Source organism: Lontra canadensis, unplaced genomic scaffold (assembly GCF_010015895.1).
Source record: "Lontra canadensis isolate GAN:19392208 unplaced genomic scaffold, GSC_riverotter_1.0 scaffold23, whole genome shotgun sequence".
Classification (NCBI taxonomy): Eukaryota; Metazoa; Chordata; class Mammalia; order Carnivora; family Mustelidae; genus Lontra; species Lontra canadensis.
This window is the reverse complement of record NW_022631017.1, coordinates 21,487,203-21,510,824: the sequence shown is the minus strand read 5'-3', so window position 1 is coordinate 21,510,824 and position 23,622 is coordinate 21,487,203. Positions and strand designations below refer to the sequence as shown.

At 38.2% G+C, this 23,622-nt stretch overlaps 1 protein-coding gene across 1 annotated transcript in view; it reads right to left on the bottom strand.

The window, feature by feature from the left end:
* Positions 1–23,622, bottom strand: part of RSPO3 (R-spondin 3) — an 88,302-nt gene that overhangs the window by 43,585 nt on the left and 21,095 nt on the right. Inside the window, exons 2-4 of the mRNA XM_032862481.1 lie at positions 9,611–9,802; positions 7,903–8,049; positions 2,355–2,552 (exon numbers count right to left, since the gene is read on the bottom strand). Of these exons, the coding sequence (XP_032718372.1) occupies positions 2,355–2,552; positions 7,903–8,049; positions 9,611–9,802 (537 nt within the window). The remainder of the gene's footprint in view (positions 1–2,354; positions 2,553–7,902; positions 8,050–9,610; positions 9,803–23,622) is intronic.

Below are 23,622 nucleotides of genomic sequence, written 5' to 3'. Positions count from 1 at the left end.
GCTACATAACTTTCTTTGTAGGCAGTGGAGTAGAGGACATGAGTGAGAAAGATGGAAAATTATATTTTAAAGGACAACAATTGCAGGTCTCCTAAATGGAAACTTAATTACTCTAAAACACCATATTAAATGGTATATTTCTTGGCAATCATAAGACTTCAGAACAAGCTCTAACACGGAGTTATTATTTTTTAATATTTTATTTATTTATTTGAGACAGAGAGCACAAGCAGGGGCAGCGGCGGAGGGAGAGGGAGGAGGCGGCTTCCTGCTGAGCAGGGAACTCAACATGGGGCTCCATCCCAGGACGCCAGGATTATGACCTAAGCTGAAGGCAGATGCTTAATCAACTGAGCCACCCAGGTGCCCCTCTAACAGAGTTATTTATTATGAATCTAATAGGCTCTATAATCTGGTTTATAAAGTTAGTGTAAAAGTAAAATAATCTGGGGACCAAATGTCATTAATGCTTGAATTATATGTATAAAATATAGCCTTAATGATTTACTTCTAATGTGAAATCAGCATTAGAAACATGTATTGGGGAGCCTGGGTGGCTCAGTCAGGTAAGCGTCTGACTCTTGGCTCCAGCTCAGGTCATGATCTTGTGGTCATGGGATCAAGCCCTGCACTGGGCTCTGTGCTCAGCAGAGAGTCTGCTTCAGATTCTCTCCCCTTCTCCCTCCCACTCTCTCTCTCTCTCTCAAATAAATAAGTAACATCTTCAAAAAAATACTGTAGAAACACATATCCATTTAAATATTTTTAAAAATGCTATGTAACCCTTAAAATAGCTTTAGCTACAAAAGCTTACAACCTAATTGTACTACTTTGATTTGTAGGCAGTGAAAAAAAAATAAGCTTAGGGCTGGTGTCGCTTCACTATGATCTTATACCACATGGTATGAGATCTCATGTTTATGAGGCTTCTCAAAAGTTTTTTAGGTACTGGAAAGGATAAGAAAGATAATGACTCAAAAGACAAATATAGGCCTAAAATCTATAATGCACCATTTTTCCATCAAGATCAAATTAACACACATCTATAGCAGTTTATAGTTTTGATATCAGACTCAATTTTTAAAAACTGCACATCTATAGTAAATGGAATTGATTCTTTAATTTTCCTTTCCATATTTTCATTGCTAGTGTATAAGAAAGCAACTGATTTCTGCGCACTCATTTTGTATCCTGTCACATTACTGAATGGCTGTATGAGTTCTAGTAGTTTGGGGGTGGAGTCTTTTGGGTTTTCCATATAAGTATCGTGTCATCTGAGAAGAGAGTCTGACTTCCTCTTTGCCTATCTGAATACCTTTTATTTCTTTTTGTTGTCTGATTGCTGTTGCTAGGACTGCTAGTCTATGTTGAACAAGAGTGGCAAAAATGGACATCCTTGTCGTGTTCCTGATCTCAATGGGAAGGCTGTCAGTTTTTCCCTATTGAGAATATTTGCTGTGGGTTTTTCATAGATAGATTTTATGGAGTTGAGGAATGTTCCCTCTATCCTTATAATTTGAGTTTTAATCAGGAACGGATGCTGTATTTTGTCAAATGCTTTTTCTGCATCAATTGACAGGACCATGTGGTTCTTCTCTCTTCTTTTATTGATTTGTTCTATCACGTTGATTGACTTGCAAATGTTGTACCACGCTTGCATCCCAGGGATAAATCCCACCTGGTAATGGTGGATAATCTTTTTAATGTACTTTTGGATCCTATTAGCTAGGATGTTGTAAAGAATCTTGGCATCCGTATTCATCAGGGATATTGGTCTGAAATTCTCTTTTTTGATGGGGTCTTTGCCTGGTTTGGGGATCAAGGTTTTGTATCAACATGGATGGGACTGGAGGAGATTATGCTGAGTGAAATAAGTCAAGCAGAGAAAGTCAATTATCATATGGTTTCACTTGTGGAGCATAAGAAATAACATGGAGGACATTAGGAGAAGGAAAGGAAAAGTGAATTGGGGTAAATCGGAGGGGGAGATGAAAGATGAGAGACTGTGGATTCTGAGAAACAAACTGAGGGTTATGGAGGGGAGGGAGATGGGGTAGGTGGATGAGCCTGGTGGTTGGTATTAAGGAGGGCACATATTGCATGGAGCACTGGGTGTGGTGCATAAACAATGAATCTTGGAACACGAAAAAAATAAATAAAATTAAGATGTTAAAAAAAAAAAAACCCTGCACATCTATATTCTGTGATTTACAGCCAACATACAGTTTGGTTGGTATAACTTTCAGGATTTTAGATACAAGCAATAGTATTAAATGTTTCCTAAGAAATAAGTGAAATAATTTGCATCAAATTGTGAGAATTCAAATAAGCACATTTTGCTAGTATGATTGTACCTCGTTCTCCCTTCTGACACTTCTTTCTTTGCACTGTACACTTTCTTGTCTCACTGGTGGGGGGACACAGGTTACCCTTTGCTGACGGATGCTGTGTTATTTCTCGGACCCGTGTTTCAGTCCCTCTTTTGAAACCACATGTTTTTCCTTTCTTCATGCATGGACTCCAAGGACTCCATTCACTGGCCTCACAGTGCACTGAAAGAGAACAGCAGAAGCAGGCTCAGTGGGCTCACAAATATTTTCACAATTGTTCAAGAAACAAAAATATTTGCTTCTATCAATACTTGTTCAAATTCTGAGAAATCCTGTAGAACAAACTTGGGCAAGATGACTTAAAGAAAACAAAGAGAAAGGGAAAGGTAGAAATATAATATTTTCATGTTTTTCATGTTTATAAAATATCAGGTAAACTCATTCTTGCATTAGGTTTACTTTTCACTCTAGATTTATAAACCTGGGCACTAATATAATTACTTGCAATTGACCAAGGCTTTATTGATTGATCCTGACTATAACTTAATAGACTAGTAATTATTATGTGCTACAAATCTGCTTCTCGAACTTCAGCATGCAATAGAATCACCTGGAGTGCTCGCTGAAGCACATACCATTGGACCCCACCCCTGGAATTTCTAATTCAATTGTCTGGCACCAGGTCTGAGAATTTTTATTTTTAACAATACATATGGTGTTGATTTGCATGTACAAAGAACACCCTTGGAGAACTTCTGTGCTAGAGAATGGTTAACCAAAAAAGGTGTCCACGGGACACCAAGGTGCCTCAGCTGGTTCTGCCTTTGGCTCAGGTCATGATACCAGGGTCCTGGGATGGAGCCCTGCGTTGGGCTCCCTGCTCAGTGGGGAGCCTGCTTCTCCTTCTCCCTCTGCTGCTCCCCCTGTTCTCTCTATGCACCAATAAAATCTTAAAAGAAAAAAAAAAAAAGGCATCCAGGTCATTGACCTGGATTCACTGCAGTTAAATACTTAAATATTATTTAACAGGAATGGTTCAGGCATAGCGGCATCTATTTTAAGTGGATTCTGGGTCAATTTCAGCTGAGAAACTGCTTCTAGAATCAATGTGAAGAAATGATTTCTAAGATGAACAGATGTAATTTTTCCAAAGCTTCTTCTGTAGATTTTTTCCCCCTTTTCTATATGTATTAATCTCTTCTTTTCAATCATGGCTTTCCAGAGTCTTGTAACAGACTTCTGCACTTCTAACCAAAATAAGTATCTGCAAGATGCTATTATTCTATTTTTGTTCATACAACTTCCTAATTTACAATAACTGAAACAGCTTGCAGCAATAATTCTTTAGATGATACAAGATTCTTTCCACAAAACAGGTTTCCATTAACCTTTCTTGCTGCCTACTGATTTAAAGGATCCTTATTTTAGAGCAAAATTCTTTCATGCAACCTCAAAAAATATAACCTAAATGTTTTAGAAACTTAAATTCTTTTGCCACACATTCTTTCACATGCTTTTATAGTTGCCATCAGGTATCTGAATGTAACACAGAGTTAAATGCTAATGACTAAATTAGGGAATTTAAGTTTCTGTAACTTAAATGAACCTTGCTGAGCCACTTTTAGTTTTCATGTTTAGTTCTAACATAATGATGTTAGTCAAAGAACAGAGCAACAGGGGTGCCTTGGTAGCTCAGTCAGTTAAGCATCTGCCTTTGGCTCAAGGCATGATCCCAAAGTCCTGGGATCAAGCCCCACAATGGGCTCCCCGTTCAGCAGGGAGTCTTCTTCTCATCCTGCTCTTATACTCTCTCTCAGTCTCTCTCAAAGAAATAAGTAAAATCTTTTTTTTTTTAAGAAAATAGCACAAAGTCACTTAATGATATTGTATCTTTTGCCAATTAAGGACATATCTCCCAACCTGATATTAATGATACAAAAGCAGTGGATTTTTAGCACAAACAAATAAAACCATCTCTAAGAAAGCAAGTGGAAAAATAAAAATCAAAGTTTAAGAGCTATCACTTCGTCTAATATTCATTTATTGCCAGAACCAAGAGGACTAAATTAGAAAAAAAAATTACGTGATGTGAAAATGACCAGAACATTGGTGCTTTTTCACAGTTGCAAAGGTGGTCTAGGCAAATGTGTATTTAGACTTTAGAAAAAAAATATTTTTAAAATTACAGCTAGGAGTCCTTAGTCATATGACAATTGGTTCTAAAAATGAAATTCTTTCTTTCTTTTTTTTTTTTTTTTTTAATGTAGGCTCCATAGCCAGCATGGAGCCCAGCATGGGGTCTTGAACTCAAAACCCTGAGGTCAAGACCTTGGCTAAGATCAAGAGTTGGATGCTTAACTGACTGAGCCACCTAGGTGCCCCAAAAAATGAAATTCTTTTTTTTTTTTAAAGATTTTATTTATTTATTTGACAGACAGAGATCACAAGTAGGCAGAGAGGCAGGCAGAGAGAGAGAGAGGAGGAAGCAGACTCCCTGATAAACAGGGAGCCTGAGGCGAGGCTCCATCCCAGGACCCTGGGGTCATGACCTGAGCCGAAGGCAGAGGTTTTAACCCACTGAGCCACCCAGGTGCCCGAAAAATGAAATTCTAATGACAATCTTAGATAATTCCATTGAGGAAGAAGGAGGGAAAATACTGAAAACTTATGAGTTCAGATATTAAAAAGCTCTAAAAAAAAGGGCTAGTTAAAAAGCCTTGAGAGGTAGAGAGGAAGAGAGTTTTTCCTAGAGAAATACTGTAGAATGAATCTATAATATTAGTTTCTAAAAATATTTCTGGAAAATTGGAAACTTTGGAAAACATGTAAAGATAACAAAAAGGATTGTGATTTAAGTTATACTCAGGTCGTTAAATGAACGATACAGAACTGGAGCATCATTTGGTTAAGAGGTAACTAAGGAAAAAACCAAAATTACTCATTTTCTCTATTTCTTCTATTTTCTGTATTAAAAACAATATTAACAAAGGAAATCTTTAACTATTCACTAAGGAAGCAAGGGTCTCAAAAAAGTCATTAGCTTCCTGTCCCTGGAAGTGGTCATTTTGTAATAGTCTTAAATGCTCTGAGAGGGATTCTTGAATTGGGAGAAAAGCTGAACTAGATGTTCCCACCAGTAATGACCTTATAACACAATTACTCTTTTGCTCTCATTCTTGTTGACCAGTTGCACGGTTCCATTAAGAACATAGCAAAGGGCATGTTCCTTGCTATTCACCGTTCAAAGTTGAGTATCTTCCTCTGTGAATACTTGAACAAGGCCAACTTTCCAAGAGGAGCAAAAAGGATGACACAATGACAGTGCAGAAAGGACGCAAGTATCTAGAGCATGGAATAGAACTATATTCTCCTATAAGATTGGGTTCAATGGACATTTATGCCTAATTTGACAACAAACCATGAGGAGTGGATATGTTGAAACTTAAGTCTTTCCCCCTAGCTTTATATCAGGGTAGCATTTTCTCCATATATGACCTTTCCTCTAAATAATAATCTGGGTAAGAAACAAGTGACACAATATCGATTTCAGCAAAGGGAGGGACACCTTCTTTGGTATCTTTGGTGAGCATCAGAGAGCTAGAGTCAAGATACTAATAATAGCACTGACAATAACTCACACTGTGTCCTTGGAACCATTATTTCATGCTCTCGGTCATAGTTTCATCTCTGTTAAAGGAATAAGCTTTAATGTTTCTTTGTGCCAAGCCAGCAGTTCATCATTTTTCATGAAATTCTTGGGCAAGCTCAGTCATGGCTCACCTACTGCTTGTTGGTTAGAGAGCACACGACGGGAGCCATCCCTTATGGCAAGCGACAAGAGAGAACCCTGAACAAAAGTCATGGATTTGCACTATTACCATGTCCTAGGTCATTTACACCTAACTGTTCAATGAGCCAGATTCACTAAATGGCTTTTAGATTGCTAACCCCTATTCTTAAACATATAAATTGCTTAAATTTAACTGTGTTAAGAGATAGTTTTTGTCTAAATAGTAGGATAAATTACCAGTCAGCTTTACTAGTTAATCCAACAATGCCAGGTGCTAAATGCTCTCTATGATAGAAAAACATTAATACATTTATGATAAACAGCCTTTCAAGGACTAAATGCTACACTTTCAATGGCTAAGAGAATCTAAACATGTGCTCTTTTTTCTGGGTTGAGAAAGACCACAAACTTTCTGCAACTCATCCTGAATTTCTGTCCTTGAGTACTCCACAGAACTGTTTCCTATTTCTTCCACAGTTTGGAACTTATTACCTTTAATCATCAGCCCTCAGGACTTACAAAGAGATGGACTTGAAGTGCTTTCTCATGTATGTTTTACCCTATTTCTAAGTTGTTTCTCTGTGTCTTTACTGACTAGAGGGGGAAAAAAAAAGACTAAACCAAAATGAGCCATGAACTGTTTCATGCTTGCTGTTTTCCAGATGCTTCTGAAATTATCTTTAAAATATCATCTATTCGTTTCATTCTTCTACGAAGCTTGTTTAGAACTAAGTGTTTCTTGTGGACCTGAAACAGGTGAACCACCACGTTAGAGTTATTATTCTACACTTTTGATTCTAATAGATCTATCTGTGAGGGCCCCAGGGGAGTCCTGGAGACTATCTTGTACTGAATCAGGAGAATATTTGCGCGCATATGCCAATATCAGTGCAGCATCAAAGGTTCTTGTAGCTCTTGCCCAGGGGATTTTGAGATTTAGTATGCTGTTTTCCCTTTTGACTTAGCATCTGCTCCCCAACTGTTCATCAAACTCATAGCTGTAGTAGCTGTGCAACACTCAAAAGAGGGAAAATAGAGCCTGACAGTGATCCATTATTTAGACAAACAACTGGTCTGAGAGACGTCCCTCCCAGGAAATTCAGCCTGCATTTAATCAGACCCTGTGACTTGTGTCCTCCTATCAGTTTGAGTGAGTCCCAAGTCCTCTTCTTGTTTCTGAATACCTGTGCAAGTAGAGCATTTCAGCAAAGCAGTGCAAGAGAAAAAAGTCATATTTTCAACTATATCGACTCCAGTTCTGTAGGTCTTTGGCTCATCGACTGAGTGTCAATGGGCCATACCCAGAGAGTGATTTCTCCTCTTGGAAAACATTACTCATGCTTGACATCAGACCTAGGTGTTTCGTGAAACTCTTGTCCTAATGTGGAAATTTAGTTTAAGACCAAATGTATACGTGTGTGTGTATGTGTATGTATTATATAAGACATATGCAAGTATGTCTATAATAAATTAAGTAGAACTTCACTGTATCATAATGATATAAAATAAATATGTAATGATCAGAATAGCTAAAACAGTTGCCAAAAGTCTCTCAGAAATAATGGGGCACCCATGGGGTGTTAAATTATACTGTGATACATGCTGGGTAAGGCTGTGGGAACTCTGTTAAGATGGTATCTTTGTAAGGAAGGATGAAGAAAGCCTCTTGGAAATAATCTCTTAGGTAGTTGTGAAATAAGACTTTAAGCAGCACTTCCATGGAGACTGACGTTATCATCTGAGTGTTTCTCCTCCCCTATAAACCTTAGAGTTCCTTCTCACCAATACTGACGCACTCCATGGTATGGTTGTTGGCTTCCAACCCTTCTGGGCAATTGTCAAGGCACTTTCCAAGGTGTAAGTAAAATCCACTTTTACACTTTGTGCAGAAATTTTTGTTGAAACAGGTATCACAGTCAGCTTTGCATTCTGAAATAGAAAAAAAGGAAAGAAATATGCTTTCATTATCTTCACTTATCTATTGCTGGTCCAGGTCTGTATGCTTACATTATAGGCATAGGAGACTTTTGGGTCAAACACGCTTAGGATTCAAAATTAATTTGCCAGACTGAATTATGGACTCTTCCACAGTCATTCAGTTGATATACATCAGCCATTGATTTTGAAATTACTGTACCGATAGCCCTATGAAAAGTTTTTGGCAATGTGTCTATTGCCAAAAATGTTTATAAGACCAAGTATTTATTTATACTAAATGACAGTAAAAAGTATTTCATCAGAGCTTTAACAAAATATACTAGATACTGCTTTTGGGCTGTTTTGGCAGTCTATTCATTCGTTCAACAAATATTTGATTGTCCACCATGTGCCTAGCACTATTCTAGATATTGCTTGACAGCAGAGCATACAAGAGAGATAAAGACTTCACAGAGCTTACATTTTAGGAGGGGAGACACAATAAATAATAACAACGTCTGACCCTTATATAGTGATTACTGTAAGTCAGATACCACTGTGAGTATGTTATAATATTAAGTCACTTAAGAGGTTTAAGTTGTGGAGGTTATTGTGAGGACAATAACCCAGTGAGACAGCTCCTATTATAATTTCCATTTTATAGATAAGGAAACCAAGGCTCAGAAAGATTCTGTAACTAACCCAGGACCACAGAACAAAGTGGTTCCAGAGTGGTAAGTGCTCTGGAAAGAATAACTATGGCAAATGACCGATAAGGGGAAAAGGTTGATTATTGTGAGAAGGTCATAGAATGCTTCCCTGAGAAGGTGACATATGAGCAGAATCTTGAATGAAAGAAGAGAGCCAACCAAGCAAAGATGTAGGCAGGCAAAGAGCTTTCCAAACTGTAAGAACAGTGAGTGTAGAACAGTAACTGCAAAGCCTTTGAGGTGGGAAGATCTTGCAAGAAAACCAGTGATGTCAATGGAAAATGGCTGAGATGCATTCACAAGAGAGGAGTTGGAGAGGAAGGCAGGGCTACATGTGGTGTATGACAGAGGAATGATATTTCTGAATTTAGATTCTAAAAAGTTACTGGGTCTACAGTGGGGAGAGTAGACTTTCAGGGTCCAGAGGAGAGGGGAAAATGACAATTTTCAACATTCATTTCCAACAGATAGATAAATGTTTCACTGGCTTTACTGGAATCCTTCTTGAAGCAAAAACAGCTGAATTTATTCTTTAAATCATTAAATACTTGGATGTTATGATCATAATGGGAACTCAGATGGCATTAATGGTTACTGTACTTTTCTATACGTTCCATGAGTAATAATCAGGTTCTCAGTTTTTGCTTTTATAATGTAAAACAACAATAACACAAAACTTGAGTGCTTTTTACAAGAGGTGAAAATTTTCCTGCTCTGAGGGCTAAGTCCAAGTATGGTTTAGCCTAATTATCAGGTAAATATCATTATTTCCTAAACACTGAATATCACAAATACTCTAGAGGCCAGTAAATCTGGGAAGTCCCTAAGGATGAGATAAAAACATAATGCCATGTAGCACTTACTTGTACACTTATTTATATCTGGATATCGAGTTCCATAATATCCACTTGGACATGAAGAGAGACACACTCCAATCTGCTTCATGCCAATTCTTTCCAGAACAAAAAATAGTCTGGGCTTACATGACAAACATCCATTGTAATCTGAACACGTTGCACAGCCTCCTTGGCAGCCTTGACTGACGTTAGGATGCACTGAAGGGACAAATGCAGAAAGATAAAAACAAATGTTAAATTATAAATACAGAAGTTCGATGACATTCTCTAGGCAGATGGTACACTTTTCATTAGGTTTCAGTTGGTGGTAATGAGTGGATGAGTTGGAATTTTCGCTTCCCTTTTCTATGATCTACTATTTCCCTTTAATACATACATAGTTTTTAATTCAAAGTTCTTAGAATTTGGGAATTTGGAAACTAAGAATATACTGCCTCAAACTATTTATAGATATCTCTCTCTCTCACACACACACACACACACACACACACACACGCACACGCAATGAAAATACTCTCATTGAACCAGGATCCTGGAAGATTGGAGACTGGGTAATTTTGTACTGAAATCAATGCACATTAGTTTGCTTGTCATTTATGTGGTGGATGAAAAGCATGCATCTAATTTCTTCAAGCAAGGATGACAACATAGATGAAGGTTTAACTTGAGCAAGGATACTTCCTTTTAGGATATCTTTTTTCAACTGTAGTCTGTTAGCGAACACAGTTTTACCCTTTGTTCCCGTGTAAATTGTTTGTGAAACTACGTAGTTCCTTGGAATCCATTCTCCCATGCTTTCTCAAAATATTTCCTTTCACAGGAGTTTTATATGTATCAGTTCAAATTGATACAATGAAGAAAATGTGATATTTATCTTACCAGTATTTCCACATGATCATATGTGGTTATTTATATTACTAATTATAATTCATAATATTTATAATGTTCAACATTTTATCTTTGGGGAGAGAATTTTTTTTTTTTTAAGATTTTATTTGACAGAGAGAGAGGCAGCGAGAGAGGGAACACAAGCAGAGGGAGTGAGAGAGCGAGTACCAGGTTCCCTGCTGAGCAGGGCGCCCAACGCGGGGCTCCATCCCAGGATCCTGGGACCATGACCTGAGCTGAAGGCAGATGCTTAATGACTGAGCCACCCAGGCACCCCTAAGGGAGAGAATTCTTATAGTTCTTTTGTCTTCATCTTCCATCTATTCAAGTGAAATATGTATTTAGTGAGGACATGACACTAAAGACTAGAGCTACACATATTCCTGTGGTGGTGAGATTATTCATTAGCAAGTCTGAACAGATTTAAACAAACATGTGCAAGATTCATGTTTAAAGATCTTCACAACTTTGAACCTTTGTATGACTATTAACTGGTCATCAGCACATACACACGAGCTGAGGGAAAAGGGCTGACTGAAGTACAGCTCTCACGTATCTGGTGTTTGGGATGTTTTCTTCTCATGTACTCTGTGTTCAAATACAATATAAGTAGCTTTACTGTCCTTCTAGGAATCTGGAAGGGAAAAATTGTGACCTTTCTGAGAAACAAAGGTTGATGTACAGGAGTGTAAATGTATCCCAATGTATTCTGATTTCTTTTGTTGTTGGTAGTGGGATTGGGCCTTGCCATTATCAGGTCTGACTTCAGAGTGATGTTTGGTTCTTGCTAAGTTCTTTACCACAAAAACAAATCCCACCAGGCTTAGTTAGAAGGGGGTATCCATAAGCCCAATCAGCCTTACCACAGGGGTGCAAGGGTTAGCTGCAGAGAGGTCATTTGGTTGACCAGCATCCTCTGCCTAGAGGAAACCATCCCTGAATCAGCCACAGGAACCACAAGCAGCTCATTCTCATTCCAAGACGTTCTGTAAATAAACTGAGGAAATATGTGGGGGAAGGGAAGTTTGCTTTTCCTGTACATGCTCCTCTATGGGGTGGGACGGACATATAAAATGGCACAGGAGGTTTAGACATTATAGGACCTGGGGGACTTGTAAGTGAAAACTGTTTTCCAAGTAATAAGATCATTTTTCATGCCAGTAAGTCAGCATTGGAGACTTACAGAAAACGTGTACATACATTTTAAGTAGGGAAAGACCCTAAAAAAGAAAAGGGATGAAGAAAGCGTCCTGTGCTCAGAAGTTGGTTTGGCCCATTTTAAGACACCAGAGATATAAGTAAAACCTTCTCATAAGAACTGTCTATGGAGAAGTGAACCTCACTTTGAAAGAAAATCACTTCAATCCCAGGGCAGTAAGTGACTCTGAGTTTGAATGCAGATGGGTTTGACTGGTCCACAACAACCTATCTCTAACTCTGAAATGCAGCTGCTCAAAGGAAACAGAATTGTAATTTCAAGCACCTCAAAACTTCTGTCAATTATGATATAACTTTAAATCAGTTACGAAAAGAAACATGATTTAGAGGTGCAAAGCCTCAAAAAGGATATACCTTAAAATACATTTCATTTTAAATTTTGGGTTTTGGGTGTTTGGAAACTTCTCCAGGAAAAAGCCCCATAAAAGGACCCATAGTTGGTAACAGTTCCCACCAAAATTATGAGATGTGCCAAGGTACTTTGCTCAATTCTTTAAGACTTTCACTGAAGAAATCTAACAATCAACTCATAGTGTTGGGCTATATACTTCTTGCTTGCTTTTTTTCATATTTTGCCTTTTTAGAAAAAAGTGTTTGGCAAAGCAGATTTTTGAAAAAGTAAAGAAGACATAATTGCCCTAATTGGCAAAGAAAATTTCTATTTGTGTTTAATCAGGAAGTTCCAGTTATGGGCAGGCACAAATAATGGCAAACTTTATTTCTTCAGGAAAGTTTCAGTGTTATGCTGTGGGAAGTGGGAAAAATTGAGACTGTGAAGCCCAGATTCTATGATTCTAGGTTTTTTTTTTTTTTTTTTTTTTTTACAGTTGAGTAGTAACTATTTCTTGAATGCTGTATAAGGGTCACTCAAATTATACAGTCAGTATTACACAACTAGGTACAAATTTCCCAAACTTCATCTTAAGGCAAGTTTTTACTTTTTATATGGAAACCACAGAAAACTTTGGTCTGGATTGACTGTAACTCGTTCAGCCTTAAAATCTTATGATTCTAAACTTAGAAAATTAAATTCCATTTTTTTAAAAGATTTTATTTATTTATTTGGTTGTGGGGAGCAGGAGCAGGGGCAGAGGGAGAAGCACACTCCCCACTGAGCAAGGAGCCTGATGCAGGACTCAACCCCAGGACTCTGGAATCATGACCTGAGCCAAAGACAGATGCTTAACTGACTGAGCCACTCAGGTGCCCCTTAAATTCCATTTTTTTCATACTTCTTCTTTTCCATTCTAATAATAACTTCATTTTGTATTTCTGAATCACCTTTTTTTCAGACAGCATTTGGACTATTACTTCATATGAGCAATGGAGGTGTTAGTGGTGATGAGGTTTCATAGAATACTTAAGGTTTAAACCCAATCTTAGAAAACAAGTTGAACAAAACTAAAAGGCAACCTACAGACTGGGAGAAGATATTTGCAAATGACTTATCAGATATGGAGCTAGTATCCAAAATCTATAAAGAACTTATCAGGGGCGCCTGGGTAGCTCAGTGGGTTAAAGACTCTGTCTTCGGCTCAGGTCTTGATCCCAGGGTCCTGGGATAGACCCTGAATCTGGCTCCCTGCTCAGCAGGGAGCCTGCTTCCCCCGTACCCTGCCCCCCGCCTACCTTTCCGCCTACTTGTGATCTGTCAAATAAATAAATAAAATCCTTAAAAAAAAAAAGAACTTATCAAACTTAACACCCCCAAAACAAATAATCCAGTCAAGAACTGGGCAGAAGACATGAGCAGATATTTCTCCAAAGACATACAAATGGCCAACAGACACATGAAAAAAATGCTCCACATCACTTGGCATCAGGGAAATACAAAGCAAAACCACAATGAGATACCACCTCACACCAGTCAAAATGGCTAAAACAAACAAGTCAGGAAACAACAAACGTTGGCAAGGATGTGGAGAAAGGGGAACCCTCTTACACTATTGGTGGAAATGCAACCTGGTACAGCCACTCTGGAACAGTATGGAGGTTCCTCGAAGTTAAAAATAGAGCTACCCTGTGACCCAGCAATTGCATTACTAGGTATTTACTCCAAGGATACAAATGTATTGATCTGAAGGGGCACCTGCACCCCTAATATTTATGGCAGAATGTCCACAATAGCCAAAGTGTGGAAAGAGCTGAGATGTCCATCGACAGAGGAATGGATAAAGAAGATGTGGTGTATATATATATACAATGGAATATTACTCAGCTATCAGAAAAGATGAATACTTACCATTTACATTGACATGGATGGAACTGGAGGGTATTGTGCTAAGTGAAATAAGTCAATCAGAGAAAGAAAATTATCATTTGGTTTCACACATATGTGGAATATAAGAGACAGTATACAAGACCATAGGGGGAAGAGAGGGAAACTGAATGGGAAGTCATCAGAGAGTGAGAGAAACCATAAGAGACTCTTAACTATAGGAAACATACTGAGGGTTGCTGGAGGGGAGGGGTAGATGGGATGGGGTAACTGGGTGGTGGGCATTAAGGAGGGCAAGTGATGTGAAGAGCACTGGGTGTTATATGCAAATAATGAATTGTTGAACTCTACATCTGAAACTAATGATGAACTATATGTTGGCTAACTGAATTTAAATAAAAATAAGAAAATGAGTTGAAGTTATCAGTACGTAAGTGGCCATGGTGGGGCTAGAGGAGGGGACACTCTAATTATCCACACCAGGAAGGAGATTGGCATGAGTTCCGTACAACTGATGCCTAAATAGTGGTTAATGGAAAAATGATGACTATAAAAATATTGGAAGCAGAGAACAGATTTAGATTATGGAACACTTTGTGGGCTGTGCCAAGGAAATTATTCTGTTCATATGGGCGATTTTAATCTGGTGAGTGACGTGATCACATTTGTATTAGAATGGTAATTTCTCTGGCAGTATGAAAGGCACAGAAACTGGAAGACTCATGTAGTGATCAAGGTAAAAGACTGATGATAGCATAAAATACAGTAAAGGCAGTGTAATGTGTTGGGGAAGGTATGAATACTCCCAAGGACATTTAGGAGGTAGACTGGATCAAAATGGTGAGTAACAAAACGTGGACTGAACAAGAAAGAGGATTTGTGTTTTGAGCTCCTGCCAGTGAATAGAAAAGGTGAGGGACGTCTGTGGGAGTGAAAGCCTACGGTTAGAGTGGTAGGGCCAGTGCACAGAATAAAAAAGTCTAAAAATAGAAACATGGCTTGGGGTCACTGCTTTTGCAGATTTTATTAAATATCCGGAAGTGATGGTTAATAGATGGAACTTAATATTATAATGGTTGCCAGAGATGTAAGTGAGAGTCTCTGGCTATAGCTACTTAATTAGAGAAGACACCTTGAAAGAGGAGATGAAGAATGCCAGAAGAAGGAAACAGTCTAAAGTAAGGGACATTTGGTAGGAGAAAAAGACATATTTTCAGCTGATTTTTAACAATACTTTGTATTTCTACACCACTTTGCTTTCAAAGCATGCATCTCACAAGAAGCTAAATTAACTATAGTAACTATTGTTAGTAAACATAGAAGCCATCACAATTATTTATTTTGAAACCTCAAACTAGGACTCAAAGAAATGCTAAAACTGGAAGGCAAATCGCAAGTTTACATCAAAGGTTAGAATCTAGATCTTTGTTATCTAGTAACAATTTCTTTACACATAAGCAAACTTTAAAAGTGTAACAAGGATAAATATGAGTGGAACAATGAGCAAAATTCATGCAAACTTTAAGTTAGGACTTTCTTTTTTACAAATGTGCCAAATACATGGTAAAATTAGTGTATCTTTCCCTAAAATTGGGAAATAGGAAAACATCTTTTCCTAACTGGTATACAAAGGTTAAGTATGAAAAGAGTATATATTAATGCATAATTTAAACCAGTTTTCAGTGTCAGAACTGTCGATACTCCCTGAGTGACTTCAATTTCTCTAGCTGTTGAGCCTTCCTACTATTTCTCTATTTGATAATCTTGTGATGCATAACTGATACAACATAAAGGCTATAGTCATGAGAGTTGATCCATTTTTTAAAAAGATTTATTTATTTATTTTAGAGAGAGAAAGAGCAGTGTCAGGGGAAGGGACAGCGAGAGAGGGAGAGAGAGAGAATCCCAAGGACACTCCCTGCTGAGTTCAGAGCTAAAGGGGGAAGAGGGTTCGACCTTGCTCCACTCGGGGCTTGATCTCATGACCCTGAGATTATGATCTGAGCCAAAATCAAGAGTTGGGGGTTGCCTGGGCAGTGGGTTAAAGCCTCTGCCTTTGGGTTAGGTTATGATCCCAGAGTCCTGGGATCGAGCCCCTTGGGCTCTCTGCTCCGTGGGGAGCCTGCTTCCTCCTCTCTCTCTCTCTGCCTGCCTCTTTGCCTACTTGTGATCTCTGTCTGTCAAATAAATAAAATCTTAAAAAAAAACAATCAAAAGTTGGACACTTAACCGACTGAGCTACCCAGGTGCCCCTCAACTAACTTCCTTGAGAAAACATCCAGAACATAGAGTTTTAAATGGTAGAGCATTTGGTAAATACACAATCTTTGGCTATGCTCTTCAATGTTTATGATATACTGAACCAACTGCAGCATTGACATCTAAGCTCCGTTTCTGTAACAATTTTAGTGTAGGCTTCAAGGATTTGCCTTAGTTTAATCCTCTTCTAAAACCCAACTGCAAATGTACTCACATCTACTGTAAATTGCTGTGTGGAAGAAATCCAATATTGCATGCTGCCAATTACTTCTGGTGGTCATTTATTTGTAGCTAGAGAATTCCCAGAAGTACAACATTTGTAGGCTTTAGGTTTATAAAAGGTTTAACTTAAGTTTATAGTAAGTGATAAATACATCAAAGTAATGTAGTGATTTTATAATTCAAAGAATAAAAGATAAATTGACACATTTGATAAAAGTTTTTTTTATAATAATATTTTAAAGACCAGATTCTTCCTAACACATTCTTGTCTTCCCAACATTAACTTCCTGCTCTTCTCCCTGTAGTGACCTTAAGTGATAGGGGAGGGATAAGAGGCCAGTGGAATTCTGTAATCAAAGCTAGGTTTGCATCTGTCCTTTCTTCCATGTCCTCTCCTTTTATGAGGATGTTCACATTGATTGGAAGCTTCTTGAAAGTTGGTCTTGATAATGTCTTCATAATCTTCTTGATAATTCCCAGCTTCTACATAGGGCAGCTACTGATTAAATGGGTTCTCAATGAAGAGTTTTGATTATTGAACAGAAGGCACTAAATATGGAAGATAAGCTATTTATTTGTTTTTAAAAGTAATAAAGATGCCAGACAGGTAAATACTTAATAGAAAGCATAATAACTGATTTTAAGTTGGCTGTTCCTATAAATATCTGGCAAAGGAATAAAGTTTCAAATCATATACACTGTGAGATGCTTAATTATGAAATAAATAATTTGAAATAAAAAAAGAAGTTTTTCTAGGTACCATTTACTACAATTCTCTGTTCACCTAAAGGAAATGTAGACTTACATTTGCCTAAGAAAGGACAGCATATTTCTATCATACCTTGGGTCTTGATTGTTATAGAATAATTTTTAAGTTTAATATAGTGTTATGGTCATGGAAACAGATGTTTCATGGGTCCTCTGGAGTGTCTGGCATTATTCACTTTAAGAAAAATCTAATGTTGTGCAGAAGCTTTTGATTTTGACGAAGTCCCAGAAGTCCATTTTCGCTTTTGTTTCCTTTGCCTTTGGAGACATATCTTGAAAGAAGTTGCTGTGGCTGATATCGAAGAGGTTACTGCCTATATTCTCCTCTAGGATTCTGATGGATTCCTGTCTCACGTTGAGGTCTTTTTATTCATTTTGAGTTTATTTTTGTGTACGGTGTAAGAGAATGGTCGAGTTTCATTCTTCTACATATAGCTGTCCAGTTTTCCCAGCACCATTTATTGAAGAGACTGTTTTTTTTCCACTGGATATTTTTTCCTGTTTTGTCGAAGATTATTTGACCATGGAGTTGAGGGTCCATATCTGGGCTCTCTACTCTGTTCCGCTGGTCTGTGTGTCTGTTTTTATGCCAGTACCATGCTGTCTTGGTGATCACAACTTTGTAGTAAAGCTTGAAATCAGGTAACGTGATGCCCGTCAACAAAACAAAGAGGTAACCCACAGAATGGAAGAAGATACTTGCAAATGACAGTACAGACAAAAGGTTGATATCCAGGATCTATAAAGAACTCCTAAAACTCAACACACACAAAACAGACAATCATATCAAAAAATGGGCAGAAGATATGAACACTTCTCCAATGAAGACATACAAATGGCTATCAGACACATGAAAAAATGTTCATCATCACTAGCCATCAGGGAGATTCAAATTAAAACCACATTGAGATACCACCTTACACCAGTTAGAATGGCCAAAATTAGCAAGACAGGAAACAACATGTGTTGGAGGGGATGTGGAGAAAGGGGAACCCTCTTACTGTTGGTGGGAATGCAAGTTGGTGCAGCCACTTTGGAGAACAGTGTGGAGATTCCTCAAGAAATAAAAAATAGAGCTTCCCTAGAACCCTGCAATTGCACTACTGGGTATTTACCCCAAAGATACAGATGTAGTGAAAAGAAGGGCCATCTGTACCCCAATGTTTATAGCAGCAATGGCCACGGTCGCCAAACTGTGGAAAGAACCAAGATGCCCTTCAATGGACGAATGGATAAGGAAGATGTGGTCCATATACACTATGGAGTATTATGCCTCCATCAGAAAGGATGAATACCCAACTTCTGTAGCAACATGGACGGGACTGGAAGAGATTATGCTGAGTGAAATAAATCAAGCAGAGAGAGTTAATTATCATATGGTTTCACTTATTTGTGCAGCATAACAAATAGCATGGAGGACAAGGGGAGTTAGAGAGGAGAAGGGAGTTGAAGGAAATGGGAAGGGGAGGTGAACCATGAGAAACTATGGACTCTGAAAAACAATCTGAGGGTTTTGAAGGGGCGGGGGGTGGGAGGTTGGGGGAACCAGTTGGTGGGTATTGGAGAGGGCACAGATTGCATGGAGCACTGGGTGTGATGCAAAAACAATGAATACGGTTAAGCTGAAAATAAATTAAAAAAAGAAAAGAAAAGAAAAATCTAATGTTAAAAATTTGAATTAGTGGGGTGCCTGGCTGGCTCAGTGGGTTGAGCCTCTGCCTTCGGCTTGGGTCATGATTCCAGGATCCTGGGATTGAGCCCCGCATCGGGCTCTCTGCTCAGTGGGGAGCCTGCTTCCCTCTCTCTCTCTGCCTGCCTCTCTGCTTACTTGTGATCTCTCTCTCTGTTAAATAAATAAATAAAATCAAAATTATTAAAAAAAAATTTGAATTACTTGGCAATCTCTTTCAAATTCTATTGAATCAACCCCAGAAAATATTGAGAGTCAATGTTTCTTATTTATTTGTAAGTTAAAGCAGCCAAGGTAGATTAAACAGTGGCCAGATCTCCACACCCGTTTGTTAGGTACAGACAGCAAATTATCAAAAGCTGTTTGAATGAATATAATTACCTATTGGCATGCAATGCCCCTTTACATTATCAAATGATGTAGCTGGATGAATATAAGCCTATCATAGTCCTTCACTATTATTTCTGACTAATAATTTGTTGAGAGAGCCACATGTTTATATATACAAACATACACAGGTTTTGCTATTTTTGCAGTGTAGCATCTGATGGTGTGTACATATGTTTATTGTACATGTGTATGTATGTAATTAGACACAAAATGCCCACATACATAACTAGACACATGATACACACACTCTACTTGGTCTTTTATCAAAGTCAGTAGCACAGACATTAACTGACCTGAAGCAGTTAGGATAATAGCGTCTGCCACATCTTTTGTCCCACTGAATCAACCTTGAATATTCTGAAAGTTTGTGCCCACACCAATGGGTTCACCAAATTCCTAAAGTCTCAGAGAGGAATGTATTCACCAGCTGCTGAATACAACCCCGTTAGGGCTCCACCATTATTATGTGGGGAAACATACTGTTTTTAATGGAAACTATTTCTTTGAGAACTTGGAAAATCTTTCTCTTTCTCTTACTGAATAATAATTTCCTGAAGGGAGTCTAATATTTATATTCTATAAATACTTTAAAATAAAACCACAGCAATAAAACAGACCTAACATTAAATAGCAATTAGCTAGACTTTCCACTAAAATCAAGCCAGCTCAAAATATTATAAAAATGGCTAGCAAATGATGGCAGATATAGAATTCCTGAAATCTAAGCTATGATGAATATTTGGTAGCTAGATGCCAACTTGGTGGCCAAGGGGTGTGCTCTGTCTCTCCACAGGCTACAGAAGTAGGACTAGAAATGAAAGACAGATGAAAGTGGGCTGCATCGTATACACATTGTGAAAACCATGATTAAGGTTTTCAACAAAAATTTCTGGTAAGTCACCATGTACCCTAACTCTACACATGATGTAGTAAATGTAGGAGTGAACAAGACATCGCGTTCCTGATCTCATGATGTCAATCAGTTAATAAGCAAGTAAATAATTAAATGCTTAAAGATTGTGATGGATATTGAGCAAAATAAATAGGTGAATAAGACAGGGAATAACTGTGGGGAGCTACTTTCAATACAGGGGTCAGGGAAGGCACTTTTTAGAATGTCACCCTTTAGCTGAGATTGGGAGAAAGGGAAGGAGTCAGCTATGAAAAGCTAAGGGGGGAGAGTACTCCAGGTGGAGCACCAGCAAGGGAAAGGATTTAAAGCCTATGGGAAAGAACCAGGCAGAAGCAACAGCACAAGGGGAACCAATGAAACTGCAGCACTGTGAATGGTAAGAGATGAGTTTAGAGAAGGAGGGTAGAGACAGGTCCTTGCAGACCAAGGTAAATAGCTGGGATTACATGCCAACTGTATTTAGATTCTGCATTGCTAAGTGAATATCAGAACGAAAGGAAAGAACACATTTTGCCCAACATAATCATTCACTTTAATTTTTGTTAATTTTATGGATCATGAAATGGAAATAGCATCTTGTATTCCTTGAACACATGTTGTTTTATCAAATTTTGTATTAGAGGAGAATGTTCTGACTAGCCTGACAACATAGAGATTTATAGTCAGATTCTAATCTTTGAAGAGACTGTGCATCAATCTACTTGTTCTTTGCTCTTGGAAACATTTCATTTCTCCTTTGTTTCTCCTTTCTCAAGCAGTAATTTTAGTTTGCTTCGGAGTTTTGCATTTTTGTTCTCTTTTCCTGGAGTGTGTGTGTGGAGGGGATAGTGGTGGTGGTAAAGAGACACAGGAAAATTATGAAATATATAAGAGGTTATAAGAACAAATAAGGAGAATAAAAAATAAAACATTTTGCAATCTTGCATATAATTGTTTCTGTATTTTCCTGAATTCTTGCCATTAGTGATGAACATTGACAAAGTCTAGGTAACTGACAGCAACAACATTACTGTTTTCATTTCTAATCTTCCTTTTAGAATGTCTATGTTATGTTCTTTTATCCATTAAATACATTAATAGCTTGTGGGCTAATTCCAAAGTTGATTCTTCAAAAGTAGTGAAAACCATATTAGTTTTCCTGTGACCTACCAGATAGCTATAGTTGATTCTGCTGTTGACACTGCAACAGAAAGCATTTTGTACAACCAAAAAACAGTGTTTTTTTTTCCCAACCACAAGTCGAAATTTATCACAAGGTTAATGCACCCTGCTACGGGTGTAAAATGTAAGGTACTGAATCAGCATCTCCAGCTGTTGCTAAGGGAGGGAAAGCTTCCCTTTTTCCAAGTGGCCATGTTCCCAAGTGGAGGTGAATAGAGGACAAGAGGGAGTGGATAGGGGTAATGAAGACCCAGATTCCATAGAGAGCCAGGACCTGTTGATGAGTTAGTGGGTGGTAATAACAGCATTTTTCATGAGACAGATCCAACAGTGTTCATCCAACAGTGGGAATCATTATGTGCTCTGGTCTGGCTGAGTGAGCCATTCCCCCCCAACCTTTTTTTTTTTTTTTTTTAAGGAGAGAATTAATTAGAAATCAACATAAACAGAAAATGTGATAGTTTAATGGTAATGAACCTGCATGTGTGTTATTCCATAACTACTAAGTTTGCATTCTTGAATGAAACAAACTTCAGTTTGTGCTAAAAACAAACTCGACTTTGTTATATGATGAATAAACTCGGATATTCTTGCCACATAGCATGTTGAAGTAGCATATTGATGGCTGAGGTCTTAGCATAAGCAGACAGCAGGCGAAAGACTTGCGGTATTTTAACAGGCACAAGAAGATGTGAAAATAGTGGGTATACCGTTAAATAAATCCAGCTTTATGCGACCCATCTAAAATCCTGAGCAGGAAAAATAAGTGGATGTTTCTCCTAGAGTCACAAAATGCTGACAGAGCAGAAGGTGCTGATACACACCTTTGTGAATTTGATTCATTTTTGTACTTCATGGGCGTGGTTTACGGCATCACCATCTCATCTAGAAATGGGTCCTGCACACTTCCCAGAGGAACATAGGGACTGGGAGGTGGTGAGCTGGCTTCGGACTCAAACAGAGTTTTGAGATTTACTAGCTGAATAGCCAAAATTTATCTCTCTATTCAGCTACTTATTTAGACAATTAAACTCTCCAACATCCACACACCGTGGATGACCACCTGAAGAGGAATTAAACCAATCATCTGTATCAGGAGTTCACAGTCTGGTTAGACACAAGTTGCTTTTTGAACCTAAGCTTTCTTATCTGTAATGTGGGAATATCTACTTGATAGGTACTAGGGAGATTAAATGGGATCACATGTAAGCACCTAGCACTCTTATAGGCACTCGAAACAAGTCAGGATGCGTAAGGCATTTCGTTTTACCCAGGAAGTACTAAGTATAACCATGTACTAGTTCCACTCTTATTCAAGGCAGCTGTGAAGCTTCAGTCAATAATGACTCAAAAACCTTCAAGCAAGGAGGCTGGAGAGAGGGCAGATGCTGATGCTTCTTCTAACACAGATTTGGGGAAATTTGGAGAGCCAAGGACTCACTAACAGTCATAATAAGAGACTACTTTTGAAGGATCACAGATGCAGCTTTTAGTGAGCATCAGATATGGTGCTCTCACCCACATTCTGGGCAAGAAGTCCTCTGGGACTCTAGCAATCCACTGAAGACAAGGACCTGCTCAAACATACCGAAAGAGGTAAGGTGTGCCATGGAAATGATACCAGAATGGTATAAAGAACCTGACAGTCTTTGCCAGTAAGGGTCTAAAATTTTACTGTGTATAAAACTGAGCCAGAGTACTTTTTAATAATGTGAATGCATAGGTTTCATTCTAAAAAATTCTGATTCAGGAATGAAGTGGTGGGCCCAGGTGCATCTATAAGTGCATCTATAAGAAGCACTTCAGGTGAATGTGACACAGGTGATACAGATACCCTACTTTTAGTTATCACATCCTTGCCATTTTCACAAATAAGTATTTATTCAGCGATAACTCTTCCAGGGACTCAGAAACAAAACATGGTCTCCAAGAAGCCTATAATACAGTTGGTAAAACAGTCTTTTTATTTTTTAAGGCCCATCAATATACAGACTAGAAATCGTAGCACAGCAGAAATTCCAAGGCAGGGGCAGTTGCGGACGGCTAAGGTATGTGAAGATGCCAGACAGCAGTCAGTAACAGTGATGGGACTTGAAGGAAAAGAACTTTGACAAATAGAAAGGGAAGAAGACAGTGTTGGGAGCAAGAGTGTTATGCATGAATACATAAAGAAGATTTGGGAGAACGGTGAATATAACTGTGGAACTTAAAAGGATTTTAGAGCTCTTCCTTTTCTAGTTTCAGATGAGAACACTGTGGACCACATAGTTAATTAACATCAAGTTAATAAA